Raw genomic sequence first — 21487 nt, 5'->3', positions numbered from 1 at the left:
AAAATTCGACAGCCTCAGTTTCGTCTGAGGCCAATTTTTTTCCACAGAAAAAAAATTGGAGAGCCTCAGTTTCGTCTGAGGCCAATTTTTTTCCACAGAAAAAAATTTGGAGAGCCTCAGTTTCGTCTGAGGCCAATTTTTTTCCACAGAAAAAAATTTGGAGAGCCTCAGTTTCGTCTGAGGCCAATTTTTTTCCACAGAAAAAAATTTGGAGAGCCTCAGCTTCGTAGGCCGATTTTAAGCCGATTTTTCCAGGATATTTGTAGTTCTTTAAGCGTGGATGTTATTAATATTTTTCCAGGATATTTGTAGCCCTTTAAGCGTGGATTTTTTTAATAAATTTTTCAGGATATTTGTAGCCCTTTAAGCGTGGATTTTTTAAATAAATTTTTCAGGATATTTGTAGGCTATTAAGCGTGGATTTTTTAAATAAATTTTCCAGGATATTTGTAGCCCTTTAAGCGTGGATTTTTTAAATAAATTTTCCAGGATATTTGTAGCCCTTTAAGCGTGGATTTTTTAAATAAATTTTACAGGATATTTATAGCCCTTTAAGCGTGGATTTTTTAAATAAATTTTCCAGGATATTTAAAGACTATCGTATCGGGATTTTTTATATATTTTTCCAGGATATTTAAAGACTATCGTTTCGGTATTTTTTTTTTTTTAATATTTTTCCAGAAAATTTGGTGGCTATCAAATTGGGATTTTTAAAATATTTTTTCGGGATATTTGGGCCCCTAAGATTTTGGATTTTTTTAATACATTTTCCAGGATATTTGGAAACTACTGAATAGGGATTTTATTTTTTAATATTTTTCAAGGGTATTTGGAGGCTATCTAATCGGGATTTTTTAAATATCTTTCCAGGATATTTGGTGGCTATCGAATTGGGATTTTTTAAATATTTTCCTAGATATTTGGAGGACCTTAAGCGTGGATTTTTAAAATAAATTATTCAGGATATTTGGAGGCCCATAAACGTGGATTTTTTAAATAAATTATTCAGGATATTTAGAGGCTATCGAATCGGAATTTTTATATTATTTCAATGATTTCTATATTTCCCCTTAATATTATTTTCTCCAGGGGAGTGAGACAACAGCTTAAATGTCTCCATAAAAGTCTAGATTTTGACATTACTACATCATGTCAGTGCCTGCAATGAATTCTATTTTGGCTTCAATGGCTTTAAAACTTCACAACTTATGAAAGGTAGAAGACGATGCGTTTCTCTTTTTTCTTCTTCCTCTACGTCTTGGAATGATACGATAGGATGTTGAGGATGATGATGACGCTGATGCCTGATGACAACAACGACGACGATATGATGTCCAAATGTCATGATGACAATAAGGAAGCCAACGAGAGAGTTATTGACAAACCGATCTGAAGGAAAAACAATCGAAATGAAACTAAGCTACTAAGAAAAATGAAATATAGACAGTTTAGTGAAATATAGAGGAAAATAAATCAAACAAGATGACAGGAAGGTAAACAACAACAGCCAATCGAACCGAACACAGGCAGGCACACAAGGAGCCCAACGTTCGTATGCTGACAACAAATGACAACAACAACAACTACAATAATATATATTACAATGAAAAATTGCTAAAATAAAAACAAATAAAACAACAGGCCTTTTCTTTTTAACTAAATTCACATTTTTTTATTTATTGATGATTTGTTTTGTATTTATTTTTTATATTTTTTTTGTTTTTCATTTTTAGCAGAAAAATAGACTATGTATAAAAAAAAAATTGTATAGACTCTTATGTTGTTATACACAAAATCATAATAAAATAGCAATAAATAAATTATGATAATACAATAAAGACAAAACACACTTATTTTCAAAATGGATACTACAATAAAAACAATAAAAATTTGTATATAAATTAAAAAATAAAATTATAATAATAATTAAAAATTTAACAACAAAAAATTGGTAACTAAACTAAAATTGTAACTAAAAATGTTTTTTTTTCTTTTATGGGGAATGTTTGGAGAAGAGAAAATTAAACTAAATTATCTAAAAAAATATATTTATATAATTACACATATTTTAGGTGTTATTTTTAATTTAAGAGATTTTGAAAATAATTTATTTAAAACATATTGATTTTTTTCAATTTTACATAAATTTTTTTTTTTTGTAATCATTTTTTATAACAATATTTTTATCAAATAGACTTTCATATGTAGCCAAAAAATTTTTGTAGCTTGTAATTTTGTCGAGACTACTCCAGAGTATTTGGGGGCTCATTCCTGCTTCGAAATAAAAATTGTGATTATTTTTTAAAGTTTTGCTGGAGTATCTACTTCATTTCTACTTCAGAATTAATAATTTGAGGGCGCCTCAAAATATGCTATAATTTTGTTGACTAATTGCTTTAATAGTCCACTGGATTTTTTCTATAATTATTGAATAATGAATTTTGTCACAAAGTGTAATTTCAAAAAAAACCACATCTCGATTTTTTTTTACAAAATATATATATTTTAAAAATTCAAGCCTGGGAGACATTTTCAAAAAAAAAAAAAATCTATCCGGTAAAGTACCATATATAGACAACCGAAGTATCCCTTTTTCGTAGGTCATCTAATGCAGATAAAAATATTGGCATGAACAAAATAACAAGAAATCGATCATTTACAAAATTGAGATGAAAAAACTGCAACCACTTTCAGGCTGCTGTCATTTCTAAGTCACTCGTCCGACAGCTGTTAAAATGTGACAGCTCATTATATTGTTTACAAGTGTACAAAAACATTTTGGTGAGAATTTTCCACAACAGAAGTAATTCGTGATGGAAAACAAGCGTGATAGTGAGATTTCTTTATGTTTGGCTGGAAAACCACAAGTGGCTATCGTTAGAGCACTCCAGCATTTAAATGTGAATAAATCTTTTGTGTCTCGTACCATCGCTAGTTACCGACGTCAAGTAAGTGGACGCAGAAATGGTTCGAAAACCGCAAGCGATCCAAAGCCGCGTCGTAGTGGCCGAAAAATCGCACGTTAGCTGAACATATCGCAATATTCCATTCGGCAAATATGGAAAATTGAGCTCGGTGTAAAACCATTGAAATTCCAAAAAGGGCAATGGACTCGAAGGAGCTAAAGAGTTGCTTCGCTTGACCGAAAGTGGTGAACTGCCGAATTTGGTTTCCTACGATATCCGATGAGAAAAAATTCGTTGTCCAGCTGTTTGTAAACAAACAAAATGATCGTGATTACTTGCCAAAGAGGTCAGCTGAAATGTGCACTTTCGGTTGGCCACCAGAACTAAAGCGCCAGCCATGGTGATGTTGTGGGCCGTCATAAAAGCCGATGGTCGCTCCCCGCATCAGAATATATGCCCAATATTATCTCGAAAATATTCTGGAGGGTGTATTAAGACCTTGGACTCCAACAGGACTCAGCACCATTGCACTCCGCACGCGCCACCCAAGAATGGTTACAAAGGAGGTTCCTCGTCTTCATTCCCAGCGCAAAATTGCTTCTAAAATCTCCGGATACCAATCCGTTGTATTTTTATCTCACCCTGTATATCTAATTCTATGTGAATTCATAAACTCCATATTCATCTCAGGTTTCAGGTTGAGAGAAATGACTGACTGACTTGTTCCGTAAGCATATAAAATTATTGGAAACTGTGTTATTGGAAAGAGTTGGATGCTTATTTCGCTATCTTTGAGCGATTTCTTTTTCAAAATCTGGAGTCCTATGTGGGAGATGTACCAGATGAAATAGTCCGATCTTTAGCATTTTTATAACAGATCTTCTGTTGAATGAAATATTGAGATATACCAAGTCTGAATATAATCTGATGTTAATTTCGCGTTTTATGAGCGTCATGGATATACCAAATTTTGACCCTTAGTAAGGGAGGTGCCAGAAGGAGTGCATCAATATACCCAATTTTCAAAGCAGATCTTGTGTTAGTAGAAGTAATGACATGTGTGAAATATGAAGAGAACCGGATGCTTATTTCGGAGTTTATAATCGATTTGGTTATTCAAAACTTTGACCCTTTGTGGGGGAGTTATCAGAAGGAATGGGGCGATCTCTACATCTTTATAATAGATCTTGTGTTGATGGAAATATTAAGACGTGCCAAGTCTGAATGGAATCGAATGTTAATTTCGTGTTTAATTTCTTCACAGCAGATCTTGTGTTTGAAGAAATAATTATTGAAATATGAAATGAACTGGAGGCTTATTTCGGATTTTATAATAGTATTGCTAATTCAAAATTTTGACCTTTGTGGGGGAGGCATCAGAAGGAATGCTCCGATCTCTAGCATCTTTATAACAGATCTTGTGTTGATAGAAATATTGAGATATACCAAGTCTGATATTCATGGATATTCAAATTTTTGGCTCTTTGTGGGGAGATACCAGAAGCAGAGGTCCGATATATTCCGTCTTTACGCCAGATCTTGGGTTAATAAAAATATTGGAATGTGTGTAATTTGTAGAGAACCGGATGCTTGTCTCTGATTTTATGATCGTTTTGCTAATTCAAAATGTTGATCCTTTGTGGGGAAGATATTTGATGAAGTGGACCGATATTTTCCATTTTCGCACCTGACATTGAATTGATGCAAAAATTAGGATTTGCAAAGTTGGAGCAAAATCGGAGTATGCTGAGGGAGGTACCAGTAGGATTCAACCGATATTGCCCTCTCTTCGAACTCGATCTAAATTTGACAATAACATTACGATGTACCATGTTTAGACCAAATAGGATACTCCCTTCGAGAGTTATGCGCACCAACCAGCCAGGTAGACATACGGAACGACGGACATCGCCAGATCGGCTCCAAATGTCCTGAAACGGGTTTGATCCAAAGATACCTAGAGTCTAAAGCTGTTATTTCTTTGAAGCACGTTTTAGCTGTATCAAATGATATATAGACATATGACTGAGTGTATAATAATCCACGCCTTGGAAATATTTTCAAAAATATTATTTAAAAAACCCCCCAATTTGGAAATTTTTTCAAAAAAGTTATTAAAAAATCGAAGCCTTGGAAATATTTTCAAAAAAAAAAAATAAAATAAAATAAAGAATCCACTTCTTTAAAGTTTTTTCAAAAAAATATTTAAAATTGTCTACGCCTTAGAAACGCTTGAAAAATATTTTCAAATAATTTAAGCTTCGAAAATATAGGTTGTGGTTATTCTTAATTTTATTTATTTATTTATTTTGACAAATTTATAAAAACCGGTGCTCATTAAAAAATCCACGATTTTTTAATTCTCGTTATTAGAAAGCATATTCAAGGAATCCGCAGTTTTTTTTTTTTGAAAAATGTTTTTGAACCGATCCATGCCTTGATTTGTTTTGAAAAGTAATTTCTGTTAAAAAAATGTCATGAAAATGCATAAAAATATTTTTAGAAAAAAATCCAGGTGTTGGAAAGTCATCAGAAAATTAAAGAAGAATGTCATGCACATTTTTTGAATAGATTATTTTTCCGCAAAAATCTAAGCCTTGGAAATCCCTATTTTTTCAAAATATGTACACTTTGAAAATCCTTTTTCCTAAATATGCAATACTTGTTGGCGCCTCAAATTATGCTATCATTTTTTGCTACATTCTTTAATATTCCTGGAACCAAAATATAAGGATTTTTTTGATGTGTCATTAATTTAGATTTTGGTATTATTTATAATTAATTTAAATGACCTTATGGCACAAAGGGAATTCTTATGACCTCCATTTATGTTTATTTATACATATATATTTATAAAAAAAATACAAAATTGTGCCTAAAATTATGCTACAAAAATTCATAGATTTTGAAAAATAATATACAAAAAAAACTGATTCACTGGGTCTAGAATTTGGAATGATTTAGTTACGGAAAAAATACTGTGTTTATTTAAATAAAATTATCTAAAAAGGGAAAGATCTTCCTTTCCCAACCTCATCCCGTCAAAGTTTGTGTGGATCGCACCAATGTCAAATCCAAAACACCCACACTTCCCTTGCCACATTCCAATTCAGGTTCAGGTGTTAGACTTTTATTTGTTTCCTCCTCGGGTGATTGACTATGCCTACTTTTCAGCGACAAATCGATGGGCTCCTCTTGAAACTCCCCCTCCTCCCCCTGGTCATGATCGCCTCCACTTAGTTTGTGGAAAGCATCTTGACTTTTGAGGGCGGGTAACATAAATGCCGGTGGTGAGCCGGCCAGAGCTGCTGAACTGATAACCGTTGAGGGCGGTGGTAGTTGGGTAAAAGCAAACGGGGCAAATGGACTATGTAACGGTTCCGAATGACTACGAAATATTTGTAGAAATTGTTGTCGTCTTCGTTCCCGCTCATCGGAGTCTTCTTCGCTAGTACCACCGTTGTCTAGAGACTGATGGGCCGAGTTGCAGTTTCTTTCCGATTTCAACAAGTGCTGTTGATGCTGATGAAGATGTTGACTGTGTGTCGGATGACTGTGATGACGCAGGCTTGCCGTACTCCGACAATCGTCGGTGGGATCACCGGCCGAAGAGGCACCGGAATCACTGGGTGTATCGCTGAGGCGGGATTCATTATGGCTTTTATTGTTGCTATTGTTATTATTGTTGTTGCCGGAGGACATTGATTCCGAGCCATTGAAAAGCTTTGCAGGATTGAGAAAATTACTTAAATTACTCCCCACACTCCCCGCCAGGGCATTTACATTACTATTGCCGTTGTTATTGTTGTTATGGCTATTTGTTCCCGCTAAACTGAGGGCGGCTCCTCCAGCCACCGTACCGCTTATGGCTGACTTAATACAGGGATTTGTCTTATCCTGATACGTTTGCCTCGCATGTATCTGATGTAGCCTGGCCAGTTGTTCTAAATTACTATTTGAGTTGCCACTGCTATTTTGTCCCGACCCGCCGCTGCTATTTGTTTGTTGCTCTTGCAGCAGACAATGGATTTTGAACCAATTCGATCGCCGGCCATATCGGGAACCACTCTTCGACATTCCCACCAGTAGACATTTACGCAGACGACAGGCTTTGCAGGCGGTACGATTCTTTTTGTTAATGACACAGTCGCCGTTGTTTTTACAGCCGGCAATGGCGGAGATGTTGTTGTAGGTGCGGCCAAAGAATGACTGAAATGAGAGAAGGGGAGAGATGAAAAATATTAGAAAAATAATTTTAAAAAATTCTAGACGCTGAAAATGCTTTAAAGAATACTTTTAAAGAATTCTAGGCCTTAAAAAATATTTAAAAAAAAATTCTAGACTTTATAAAAATATTTTTAAAAAATGCAGGCCTTGATATATTAATAATTAATAAAAAAAATATTTTTAAACTATGTTCCGCCTTGGAATATAATATTTAAAAAAAAAAATCAGACCTTGATATATTAAAAAAAATATTTATTAAAAAAAATATTTATTAAAAAAAATATTTATTGGAAATGCTTGGAAAAAATATTTTTAAAAATTCCACGCCTTAATAATGCTTGAAAAATATTAAAAAAAATATTAAATAAAATCTGCAACTTGGAATTGTTTAAAAATATTTAAAAAAAAATTCACGGCTTGAATTTCCTCAACATAATATTTAAATAAAAAATCACACTTTGATTATTCCCAAAATTATTATGTAAACATATGCACCTTTGAAAATACTTCGAAAATATGTTTAGAAATTATCCACTCCTTGAAAATTTTTTTAAAATAATCCACGAATAGAAAATGTTTAAAAAATAGTTTTTCAAATTATCCACACCTTGAAAATATTTTTAAAAATAATACACAATTTGAAAATATTTTAAAAAATATTTTTGATACTAAATATTTGAAAATATTTTTAAAAATAATCCACGATTAGAAAATGTTTAAAGAATATTTTTTAAAATTATCCACGCCTTAAAAATATTTTTAAAAATAATACAAGACTTGAAAATATTTAAAAAAAAAAATTTAATACTAATCCACGCCTTGTAAAAATAATAACATAAATATTTTTTTTAAAGATTCACATGTTAATAAAATAATAATAAAATTTTTCTAAAAAAATCCACGCCTTGACAAAATAATAAAAAATTAGTTTTTTAAAAAATTCACACCATTGTTGTTCTACAAAATATATATATTTTTTTTACAAAAATTCACGACTTGGTAATTCTAAAAAATATATTTTTTAAAAAATTCAAAAAAATTATTTTTTAAAATATTCACACCTTGGTTATTTAAAAAAACATACTTATAACAATTCCACATCTCGTTTATTTTTAAAAATATATTTTTCAAAATATCCATGCCTTTTATAGACTTCATCTATAAAATTTTAGAGGCCCCGGAGGCCTATGAAAAATTTTCTGTAAAATTTTATGGGCCCCGGGGGCCCATGATAAATTTGATATAAATTTTTATAGGCCCCGGGACCTATAAAATTTCATATAAAATATGAAAAATTTTCTATAAAATTTGATAGGCCCTTTAGGCTTACGAAAATTTCTCTATAAAAGGTTATAGGCACCGGGAGCCTATGAAAAATTATACTATACAATTTTGTAGGCCCCGGGTGACTATGATCAATTTTCTATAAATGTTTATAGGCCCCGGAAGCCTATGAAAAATTTTCTATAAATGTTTATAGGGCCCCGGAGCCTGTGAAAATTTTTCGATAAAATTTTTTAGGCCCCGGTGGCCTATGAAAAATTTTCGATAAAATTTTTTAGGCCCCGGTGGCCTATGAAAAATTTTCGATAAAATTTTTTAGGCCCCGGTGGCCTATGAAAAATTTTCGATAAAATTTTTAGGCCCCGGTGGCCTATGAAAAATTTTCGATAAAATTTTTTAGGCCCCGGTGGCCTATGAAAAATTTTCGATAAAATTTTTTAGGCCCCGGTGGCCTATGAAAAATTTTCTATAAAATTTTGTAGGCCCCGGTGGCCTATGAAAAATTTTCTTTAAAATTTTGTAGGCCCCGGTGGCCTATGAAAATTTTTCTATAAGATTTTATAGGCCCTGGGGGCCTATGAAAATTTTTCTATAAAATTTTATAGGCCCTGGGGGCCTATGAAAATTTTTCTATAAAATTTTATAGGCCCTGGGGGCCTATGAAAATTTTTCTATAAAATTTTATAGGCCCTGGGGGCCTATGAAAATTTTTCTATAAAATTTTATAGGCCCTGGGGGGCCTACAAAAATTTTTCTATAAGATTTTATAGGCCCGGGGGCCTATGAAAATTTTTCTATAAAATTTTATAGGCCCGGGGGGCCTATGAAAATTTTTCTATAAAATTTTATAGGCCCTGGGGGCCTATGAAAAATTTTCTTTAAAATTTTATAGGCACTGGGGGCCTATGAAAATTTTTCTATAAAATTTTATAGGCCCTGGGGGCCTATGAAAATGTTACTATACTATTTTTGAGATTCCGGGGGCCTATGAACATTTTTCTATGAAAGAAGTCTATGATACCTAATTTTCTAGAAAATGTTTTCAAAATTAGCAATTAAAACACAATTTAATTATCAACTTCAATTTTTCTGTTATTTGCCTTTTTCAGCTGGAGTCTGGCAAAAAAAAAAAATGGAGCATCTCACCAGAGATGAGTTCAAATGTACCAAGCTATTAATTATTTGCCATTTACCGAGACTTTCTTTGATGGGCGTGCTATTTCGAAGAAAGAAAGAAAGAAAGGCAAATTACATTTTAAAAGCCCCAAAGCTGTGGCGCATCAAAAAAAATGCCTAGATTTTTAATGTCTTATAAATAGTTGAGTTCAACTATAATTTTGTTATAATTACATCTTTGGCTTTGATTTGTTCTCATTTTGAGATTTTTTTCCTGACTTACAGTAAAAAGCATTTAATAGGTGTGGTGTTTTTTTTCTCATGTTAAAATGTAATTAGAATTAATTACATTATTTAAAAAAGAAAATATCACAGTTTTATACTCTCTCCTATCTCTCTCAGGCTTTAATGGGATTTTAATTTTAGGGTTGCCCTTGCCAATGAATTTATAAAAATATATAGGTCTAGGAGGGTCTATTAGCACTTCAATGAAATTTTGTAGGTTTTGAGATCCATAAAAGTCTAGGATTGAATTTTCTTGATTTATTTAAATTATCCAATTTTCCAGTCCTAGGTCCCTGGGACGATCCTGCACGTCCCTGTTTTTTTTTTTTTTTTTCAAATAAAATTTTTAACATTTTTTTCCGCCCAAATACCCTAAAATTGTAATTCTGACCATTATTAAAAGACCTGATATAACCATTTAGTTTTCTTAGCTGTTGAATGCAGTTTAGACTAATCCATTGCCTGAGCTTAATTTTCTGTTGCTGCAGCTAATCTCCGAGAACGTTTTGTAAATTATCTCAGATAACAAGTGTGAACATTTACATAAATCTACATACAGATTAGCCAGGGATTTTATTATTTTTCCACTGAGTGTACATTTTTTTTTTTTCATTTCAGTATTAATTAAATTTAATTATCATTTCAAACGTTAAATGGGCATTGAGTTCGAAATGGCAAGCAACCCAAGCTAAGGCAATGGAAACTGGCTTTACAACATTGGAGCTATGGGGTTTTCTATTTTATTGAGGTAAGTTTTATAGAACTAAGAACTTGGTTGAGTATTTGTTCTAAAATGGCAATTAGATGAACTGAAGAGGTCGGGCATAGGAGATTCGTTGCCCAGCCCAACAATGTAAACAAACAAAATGATAGTGCTTCCTTGCCAAAGAGGTCAGCTGAAAATGTGCACCTTCGGTTGACCACCAGAACTCAAGCGCCGGCCATGGTGATGGTGTGGGCCGCCATAATAGCCGATGGTCGCTCTCCGCTTGTATTTATCGGACGTGGTATCAAAATAAATTCCGCATATTATAGCAAAAATATTCTGAACATTTTGGCCGCAGACCTTGGGTATTCCAACAGGACTCAGTCTTGAGTATTTTGGAAATCAAGGATGGCACTAAAAAATACTAAAGTGTCGATCACCTCAAGCAAGCGCTTTGCCGAGAATGGGCCAAAATACCGCAGAACAACATTCGGGCAGCGTGTAACGGTTTCATTGGCCGTTTGAAGGCCATAATTCGTGCCAAAGGTGTCCAATTCGAACAAATCTAAACTTATTCTAAAATTTGATGCTATTTCCGACATTTTTTGCTTGCATTCAATAAAACTTAAAAAAATGAAAAAATTATGGCCTAAGACTCTGTTGCAGTTTTTTTTTATCTCACCCTGTATTTGTTGGGACTGATATTTTTGATTTAGCAAAACTTATCCTTGGTAAATTTTGAATTTTTCCAATTCATCTGAAGGGCTCAATACATATTCTAAAATCGAAATTCTGTTAAAATAGAAATCAAAGTAAAGTTGAACAAAGGCGAGATATGGGGGACCCTACCTAAGATTTATATTTTACTTGGAATGAATATTTAAGCCGGGTACTGACATTTTTCTTTTGGATCCAGAATAGCGAATATTGTCTTTGGACAATTTTGAAATTTTCCAATACAATTTAACGGCTCAATAAATTTTCTCTTGGGGTTGATATTTCAGTTGTGATTGATATTTAGGCTTTGGGTCCTGAAAAAAGGTCAAACTTTTCTTTGGAAAATTTTAGATTTTTCTACCAAAACCATTAGTTTTATCGCTCCATACACTTATTGTTAGGCCCCATAATTTCGATTTTTTTTACTGCTGTTCTACCTCCCCCTTTAAACCCATCACCATCTGTAATTCTCTTTTCCAACACTGCCTTTAGCCAAGAACTTGTTATTTGATGGTGGGGCTGCTTGGCGTATTTTTCCATTTGAATGGCTAATGCCACATCTGGTTGTTGTTGATCTTAAAGACATATAAAAGAAACAACAATAGCAACAACAACAACAACTTGTTGATGTATGAAGATGGTTACCAAAATGACCTTGACTTTTTGATTTGAGCACCAGTATGCAAGTTGGATTTCAATTTTTTTTCTTCTTCTTCTTCTTCTTCAACTGGAAAATAAATTGTATATCTTTTGTATGGCCATTAGCTGTAACAGCATCATCATCGTCATCATCATCAACATGATGATGATGATCATCATCATCATTATCATTTGTCATGGTAGCTGAGTGGATGCTTTACCCTGAACACATGCTCGAAAGTACCTTAAGACATTTGCCACTGTTTTGTTTTGTTTTTTTCTATGGCATCCACGGAAGCTACCACCATCTGCTGGCGTTTGACGTTATAACTATAACAAACTCAGCATGAGCTCCGCAAGTGGCTCATTTTGTTTAATAAATTATTAGATTAATTAATATTTATTGTGCCATTTAGAGCGATACCTTCAAACCAACTTAAATTAATCCGGTTTAAGGTGTTGCAGACGCTGTTGTTTATTGAAAGGGAAAATTTGATAAAAATAAAAATTGTGTTTTCCTTAAAAAAAATAAATAAATAAATAAAATATAAAAAAATCAAACAAGCATAAATAGACAATTTTTCATAAGGCCTTATACAATTTTATATTAAATTTTTGAAGCTCCGATGAGGTCAATACAATCTTATAGGGAAGACAACCTCAACAAGGATTCATAAGTATTTTTTGAGTGATCGAAAGATGTTCGTGAGCTTAAATATCTTTTATGAATTTTTTCAATGTAAAATATTGGGTTTATAGAAGTTTGCTAATAGCCTCTGATACTTAAAACAAGCCTCTAAGACTTCTAAGACTTAGCCTCTAAGACTTATAAATATTATATACTATGTTTTAAAAATTTGTATTTTTAATTTTAATTAATTTTTCGTATAATACAGGGGTCTGCTTTTACAGACCTGTAAGGACTTTAGGATACATAAATGTTTAAGGAAAGAAATTGTTACGATAAAATTTCTCTGAAGTCTGCAACATAACATCATAGGCTTATAGGATATAAAAAATGAATTTTTTTTATTAAAAATTTTAAGTTTTTATAGGACATATTTCGTGGGTTTTGGGGATCTTTCAAGTGACCATTAAAAATTTATAAAATATTATTATAGGCATTACAGGTCTATTTAGTTATTAAGGAAACTTTCACTAGATGTCTGACCCCTTCAAAATTCTACGAGTAAATTTCTGCAAAATATCATGGGCCTTGAGGCCTATGAAAAAAAATTCTATAAAATTTGATAGGCCCCAGAGGCCCTGTAGGCCTCAGAGTCCTACAAGAAATTTTCTATAAAATCTTATAGCCCTCAGAGATCTATTAAATAATTTCTATTAAATTTTTTTTTGGGCTCAGAGAACTACGAACAATTTTCTATAAAATTGTATATGCCTCAGAGGCATACGAAATTTTTTTCTATAAAATGTTCTAGGTCTCAAACACCTATGAAAATTTTTTCTATAAAATTTAATAGGCCTCAGATGCCTATGAAAAATGTTTTATAAAATTTTAAAGGCCTCAGAGGCCTACAAAATGTTTTTTATACAATTTTGTAGGCCGAAGGATCCTAAGAGAAATTTTATTTTATAGGCCTCAGAGAACTACGAAAAATTTTCTATAAAATTTTATTGGCCTCTGAGAACTAAAATAAATTGAATGAAAAAGCATGCTAAAAACCCCGAAATATCAATATTTAAGGAGTTATGGCCATTTTAAAGTATACTATCTTTCATCCTTAAAAATCTGAATGAAAAAGCATGCTATAAGCTGTGGCAATTCAACAGAAAATGTTGCACTGGACTTCCAAACTAAAAACTTATTGCATCTGTATGCTATCAAGTTCTGTAGAAAATCATTTGAAAACTTGTGGGACATAAAAAATCAAAAAGTGCAATTCCAAGTGATAAAATTTTAATTGAACATTTGTCACAAGTCAGGTCTCAGTGGTTCTTCCAAAGTCATAGCTATTTTTTTAAAACTTTTGTTTGATCCACTTAAAAATGCATACAAATTTATGAAAGTCGTCTCAGCCTAATTTCTACGGGCCTCTTGGTTATAAAACGAATTTTTAAAAAAACCGTCTAAAAAGCCTTCAAAGTTTGTTATGGGACTTTTGAGGTCTATAGAAATGTATGGACATTTTTTTTTTCAAAAGTCTATTAAACTATATAACATCGTTTTGTTGGCCTATGAAATTAAATAGACATTTTTCATCGTTTCCTATAATTTTTATTAGGAATTTTTGTAAGCTTCTGAAACCTTCAGATTCTCTCATTTATTATTATTTATTTTTATTTTTTTATGGAGGCTCTTTAAGTCAATACAGTTTTACGATAACATTTTCTCTGAAGCCTACAATCTTTAATACAGAAATTACCATCGGTCCCTCTGATCGGCCCCTTGAAAATCTTATATAAGGCAATTTCGAAGACTTCGAAAGTCTAAAAATATTTTAAAAAAATCCAAAATTTGATAAATTAAAAAAATAAGTCTTCGAAATCTAGTTAATCTTTCGGAAAAATATTAGTAGACCTTAGACTAACTGAGGCTTGTTTCGAAGTCTTCTTACGAGACCTTTTTGGAAGACTCTCAAATTATAGAGATACTTATAGAGATACCTTATTTTTTCATAAACACATTCTTTCGAGAGCTTGAGGTCTAGGAATAATTAAACAATATTCAAAGCCTACTTATTTTTATAGAATTTCTCTCCATAGGCCTCCAAGAGCTATAAAAATGTATGTAAAAATGTTCATAGGTTCTGTGGCATTTACAGAAGGATAGCAGATCTTAAGACAATTTTTTCAAAGACTCTTAGACTTTATAGAAATATTTAAACTCCTCTGAAGTCTATATTTCTTCATGACAATTTTTTTTTTTGAGGACTCTCATATATATCTTCGTCCGATTTGCATTTTATTTTGCACCAAACGTGTAATATCAACCCGAATAGTATGAAATTTTGCACATACAACCAAATTAGGCCTGAAAATAGGTATGCCAAATTTGATCGAAATTGGTTCATATATAGCTATAGCTCCCATATATTCTGTTCATCCGTAATATGCATTCCGTAACAACGATATTCAGGGAAATATATCAAATACAGCTCAGAAATATCTTTGCCAAATTTTATCGAGATCGGTTCCGATTTGGATATAGCTCCCATATATATTTTGATCCGATTTCAAATTATTTGTGCACCAAATGGGCAATACAAGTCCGAATTTAAAAAATACAAATGCTTCGGCATATTTAGTCATAGGATTGTGATTGGATGTATGATTGAATTCTCCCATAAAAACTTTTAATTGTTACGCGGAGCTCTACTAAATTAAGAAAGTGGTGTAAGGTATCACAAAGTCCCCCTCCCGACTTTAAGTCTTTCTTTACTGGTTTTAACATACTTTGAGGCGCTTCACACAATTTGTTTTCCTTTGAAAAATTCTTTAAAAAAAAACGCGTTTATTGATCTATTTGTCCGTTGAAAAAAAAAATTGTAAAAAATCAGTCTTTGTTGGTCTCCTTTGAAAAAATTCTATACGCCTATATTGGTTTGTCCTTTAAAAAAATTCTGTAAAAAATCCTCTTTTAAAAATTCTGTAAAAAATCCACGTTTATTGGTCTATTTGTCCTTTGAAAAAAATCTTTAAAAAATCAACTTCTATTGGGGTATATATGCTTTTAAAAAGTCTGTAAAAAATCCACGGTTATTGGTCTATTTGTGCTTTAAAATATTTGTACTTTGAAAAAATTCTTTAAAAAATCCACTTCTATTGGTTTATATATTTTATGAAAAAAAAAAAAAAAAAAAATCTGTAAAAAATACTCTGTTATTGGTCTATTAGTCCTTTAAAAAAATTCTGCAAAAAAATTGTTGATCTTCTGATTGTTGTTGATTCTTTATAAACCCAAAAAAAAGAAAATCCAAAAATCCAAATCTGTAAAAAATCCACGGTTATTGGTCTATTTGTCCTTTAAAAAGAATTCTGTAAAAAATCCACTTCTATTGGTTTATTTATTCTTTGAAAAAAATCTCTAAAAAATCCACGGTTATTGGTCTATTTGTCCTTTAAAAAATACTACAAAAATCCAGGTTTGTTGGTCTATTTGTTCTTGAAAAAATTCTGTAAAAAAATCTAAGGTATTTGGTCTATTTGTCCTTTGAAAAAATTCTGTAAAAGCTCCAGGTTTATTGTTCTATTTGTCCTTTGAAAAAATTCTGTAAACAAATCCAGGCTTTGGTCTATTTGTCCTTTAAAAAAATCTGCAAAAAATCCACGTTTGTTAATATATTTGTCCTTTGAAAAAATTATAAAAATATCAACTACTATTGGTCTATTTGTCCATTGAAAAAAATTCTATAAAAAAATCCAAGTTTATAGGTCTATTTGTCCTTTGAAAAAATTATTTTAAAAATACACTTTAATTGGGGTATTTGTCCTTGGAAAAAAATTCTTTAAAAAATCCACTTCTATTGGGGTATATATTCCTTAAAAAAATATGTATAAAATCCACGTTTAAAAAGTTTGTAAAAAATCCACCTTTGTTGGTCTATTTGTCCTTTAAAAGATTCTGTAAAAAATCCACTTTTATTGGTCAATTTGTCCTTGGAAAAAATTCTGCAAAAAATCCAGGTTTGTTGGTCTATTTGTCCTTGAAAAAATTTTGTTAAAAATCTACGGTTTTTGATCTATTTTTCCTTTGAAAAAATTCTGTAAAAGCTCCAGGTTGTCCTTTTTGTTTATTTGTCATTTAAAAAAAAATCTGTAAAAAATCTACAGTTTGTGGTCTATTTGTCCTTTGAAAAAAAAATCTGGAAAAAAATAATAAATCTATTTGAAAAGCCTTTCACGTTTATAATATTTCATGGAATTTCTTTTTCATTGATTCTAAGGCCTATACAATTTTATAAATATTTTTTAATTTTATTTTGGTATTTAAATTGTGAAACCAAGGCCAAAAATATCTTGATTTTTTTAAATACTATTCAAATTAATTGATTAACCTTGAACGCTTTCTACTACGATTTCGATACGCTACCCATATTACGGAAACTAAAAAGAATATGTTATTCCCAATGAAATCTTCGAATAAAGAACAAAACTAAGCAAATGAATGGAGTACCTTAATGAATGGAGAGAACAGACTATCATCTTGAATACCTATTTTACGTTACAAATATGCGTAACTAATTTTCAAAGCTCATTGTTGAGCAACCAAATCAAGAAGATTTGCAAGAAAGTTTTCTATTGAATTTCGCATGAAAGAGAAAAGACGAAGCACCCTATAATCACCGAACTAACAGATATCTAAATCATGGTGAGCAGTTTTTTTTTGCAAATCATGCAAAGTTTTGGAATTGAGTTTGCCCTTACAAAGAGTTGGGGCAATTCACATGACAAGCCCCCTATCCGATTTTTTTGCCAGGTGATGAATAACAAAAAAGACGATTTTTCATTGATCTTCATTGTTAAGCATTGAACTTTTACTTTATGGCGAACAAAAAAAAAACTAAATCAGTACTTGTTCGGTTTACATATGGATAACCTACAAAAAACGACAACAAAAATCAATAGATTTATCTATTGATCGATCTATTGAGTCATGGCATGGCATGATCATTTGATAATGTGTCTCATCTCCGATTTGTGCCAACTCATCTAATATGTGTGTAATTTCGTATTGATTGACTGCATTTGCAAAGAGACTCGATATTTTCGATCGTTTCAATACAGATCATCGTCGATTTTTTTTCGCACACACATATAATAATAATGGTGATGGTGCTCCCCTCCCTCCCTTCATTTGGCTCCTTTTTGATATCACATTCACCCAACAAAAGCAAATACGGAAAAAAATTCAAACTTCATTCACTGAGCGACTCTAAAGGCCCCAATCACTTAAAATGTGGTTCCCATCATTTGGATGAGTTATAATTTTGTGGTGCTGTGTTCTCTTCTTCATTTTTTTTTTTTTTTTTTTTTTTTTTTTTTTGGGTTAATTAAAAATCGATTTAGTTTTGCTTTTGGTGTCCATGATTTCTGCTGCTTTTTTCAATTCAAATATTAGGATGGGAATTAGTCTATCATCAATGAGTTCAATATGAACTCATTGATTTGTTAGCTTTTGTTTGGCCAAAATTTGTTGAAGGTGGTTCCGCACATGTTTGGTATTACTTTTTTTTTATGCACAAACATTGAATGAAGTTTATTAATAAAAGATAATGAAATGTGAAGTTCAATGCAAATGAAGCATTAAAAATATTCAAATATGCAATAACCACGCAATTTTGTCATGGGAAAATATTTGGCAGAAATGCCAGTAAATAAATGAAGGTTCACCGACGTCACAATTCTATTCATTTTTTGATAATAGTTTTATTTTCTAAATTTAGTGGGCTTATGAGGATCCAAAATTCCCCGGACAGATTTGAAAAAAAATTAAAGTCCCCCAAAGAAATCATGGGCTCAAAAGCGAAAGTTTTCTTTAAAGTGAGGTTCGTGTCTTAAGTCTTTTGTTTTGCTTAACTTCATTGAAATGAAAGTCTATGATTCCTTTGACATTTTCTTGTCCTTTAAAAATATAGTTGAATATTTTATAAATTCTGAAAAAAAAAAATATTGGCATAAATTTCAATATATACAAGGTGAGATGAAAAAACTGCAACCAACTTCAGACTGCCACCATTTCTAAGCTACTCATCCAACAACTGTTAAAATTATTCCAGTGACTTTACAGTAGCCGGTCTCATTGGCTACTCTACTTTAGAGTATTTGGACTGTACTGTAGATTAGATGGCCTCAGATGACTCTACAGTGGCCTCAGTGGCCACTACTGTAGGGTAGCTGAGTAAGATGTCACTACTGAATAGTAGCTGGCATCAGAGGCCTCTTCTGTAGAGTAGCTGAGTCAGAGGTCACTACTGTATAGTAGCTGAACTCACAGACTTCTATTGTGGAGTGGTTGGCCTCAGAGTAACTCTAAAGTAGCCGGCCTCAGAGGCATCTACTGTACAGTATTCTCCGATCTCCAATGAGAAAACATTCGTTGTCCAGCAGTTTGTAAACAACCAGAATGATCGTGCTTACTTGCCAAAGAGGTCAGCTGAAAATGTGCATCTGCGGTAGGCCACCAGAACTCCAGCGCCGGCCATTGTGATGGTATGGGTCGCCATAACATTATTATCGCGAAAATATTTTGGAGGGTGTGTTAAAGCCTCGGGCACGCAAAAATTTTGGCCGCAGACCTTGGACATTCCAACAGTACTCAGCACCAACGCACTCAGCCACCAAAATCCCCGGATACCAATCCGTTGGATTATTATGTCCATAATATTTTGGAATGCAGGGTTGGCAGTAAAAAATACCAAAGTGTCGATCACCTCAAGCAAGCGCTTCACCGGGAATGGGCCCAAAATACCGCAGAGCAACATTCGGGCAGCGTGTGATGGTTTCATTGGCCGTTTTAAGGCTATTATTCGTGCCATAGGTTACCAATTCCAACAAATCTAAACTTACTCTAAAACTTGATTCTATTTCCAAAACTTTTTGCTTCCAAAATCCACGTTTCTTGGTCTATTTGTCCTTTGAAAACATTTTTTTAAAGAATCCACGTTTCTTGGTCTATTTGTCCTTTGAAAACATTTTTTTAAAGAATCCACGTTTCTTGGTCTATTTGTCCTTTGAAAACATTTTTTTAAAGAATCCACGTTTCTTGGTCTATTTGTCCTTTGAAAACATTTTTTTTAAAGAATCCACGTTTCTTGGTCTATTTATCCTTTGAAAACATTTTTTTTAAAGAATCCACGTTTCTTGGTCTATTTGTCCTTTGAAAACATTTTTTTAAAGAATCCACGTTTCTTGGTCTATTTGTCCTTTGAAAAAATTCTTTACAAAATCCACGTTTCTTGGTCTATATGTCCTTTGAAAAAAATCTTCAAAAAATCCACGTTTCTTGGTCTATATGTCCTTTGAAAAAATTCTTTAAAAAATCCACGTTTCTTGGTCTATTTGTCCTTGGAAAAAATTCTTTAAAAATCCACGTTTCTTAGTGTATTTGTCCTTGGAAAAAATTCTTTAAAAAATCCAGCTTTCTTGGCCTATTTGTCCTTGGAAAAAATTCTTTAAAAAATCCACGTTTCTTGGTCTATTTGTCCTTGGAAAAAATTATTTAAAAAATCCACGTTTATTGGTCTAGTTGTCGTTGGAAAAAATTCTTTAAAAAATCCACGTTTCATGATCTATTGGTGCTTGGAAAAAATTCTTTCAAAAATCTACGTTTCATGATTCTTTAAAAAATCCACGATTCTTGGAAAAAATTCTTTAAAAAATCAACGTTTCTTGGAAAAAATTCTTTAAAAAATCTACGTTTCTTGGAAAAAAATCTTTAAAAAATCCACGTTTCTTGGAAAAAATTCTTTAAAAAATCCACGTTTCTTGGAAAAAATTCTTTAAAAAATCTACGTTTCTTGGAAAAAATTCTTTAAAAAATCCACGTTTCTTGGAAAAAATTCTTTAAAAAATCCACGTTTCTTGGAAAAAATTCTTCAAAAAATCTACGTTTATTGGTCTATTTGTCCTTGGAAAAAATTCTTCAAAAAATCTATGTTTCTTGGTCTATTTGTCCTTGGAAAAAATTCTTTAAAAAATCCACGTTTCTTGGTCTATTTGTCCTTGAAAAAAATTCTTTAAAAAATCTACGTTTCTTGGTCTATTTGTGGATGGAAAAAATTCTTTAAAAAATCCACGTTTCTTGGTCTATTTGTCCTTGGAAAAAATTCTTTAAAAAATCCACGTTTCTTGGTCTATTTGTCCTTGGAAAAAATTCTTTAAAAAATACACGTTTCTTGGTCTATTTGAACTTGAAAAAAATTCTTCAAAAAATCCACGTTTATTGTTCTGTAGGTCCTTGGAAAAAAATTCTTTAAAAAAATACACGTTTATTGTTCTGTGGGTCCTTGGAAAAAATTCTTTAAAAAATACACGTTTCTTGGTCTATTAGTCCTTGGGAAAATATATTTACAATATCCACATTTCTTGGTTTATTTGTCTTTGAATAAATTTTCTCGATTCTGAAATTTCTCAAAATTACGAAGTTTGTGTCTTAAGTCTTTTGTTTTGATTTTCTTGCAACCAAGAAAATACCTAAATTTCGACTTCAAATTTCACTTACCTTACAGCCTTCACATGTAAAGGCGCCAAAATGAAAACCAGCCGCTGGTTCGCCGCATACTTTGCACAGCTGGTTCATCTAAAAAAACGGAAAAATAAAGAAAATTCCAATAAAAATGTCATTTAAAAAATCCAAATTAGCATAATTATTAATTAAGAGGTTAAATACCGAAATTTAACAGCCATATCAAATCAAGCATTGTTGGTGGGAGAGGGGAGGTGTAATTAAAATCCAAAAATATGAGGCCAACTGCTGAGTTGTGAATTTCACAATTCAATCTGATGAGTGGCCATAACAAAAAACGGAAATCAATTGGAACCTACTGTGCCGGCTGGCCGCAGCACATTTAAGAGCAAATAACAAATTTCCCAACAACAATTTAGTTACAGCTATTTTATGGCCATCATAAACAAGGTGGTTTTAGGT

At 32.0% G+C, this 21487-nt stretch overlaps 1 protein-coding gene across 1 annotated transcript; it reads right to left on the bottom strand.

Annotated features, from left to right (window-relative positions):
* Positions 1 to 5911: 5911 nt before the first annotated feature.
* LOC101888613 (protein embryonic gonad) lies at positions 5912 to 21139 on the bottom strand. The gene is made up of 2 exons (XM_005189190.3): positions 21062 to 21139; positions 5912 to 7115 (listed from the first exon to the last, which is right to left on the bottom strand). Exons 1-2 carry the CDS (start codon positions 21137 to 21139, stop codon positions 5940 to 5942), a joined length of 1254 nt encoding a protein of 417 aa, XP_005189247.1. The 3' UTR covers positions 5912 to 5939.
* Positions 21140 to 21487: the final 348 nt, after the last annotated feature.

The sequence above is a fragment of the Musca domestica genome, unplaced genomic scaffold (genome assembly GCF_030504385.1).
Source record: "Musca domestica strain aabys unplaced genomic scaffold, Musca_domestica.polishedcontigs.V.1.1 148, whole genome shotgun sequence".
NCBI classification, from domain to species: domain Eukaryota; kingdom Metazoa; phylum Arthropoda; class Insecta; order Diptera; family Muscidae; genus Musca; species Musca domestica.
The sequence above is the reverse complement of the archived record's forward strand: the minus strand, read 5'-3'. Positions and strand labels throughout refer to the sequence as shown.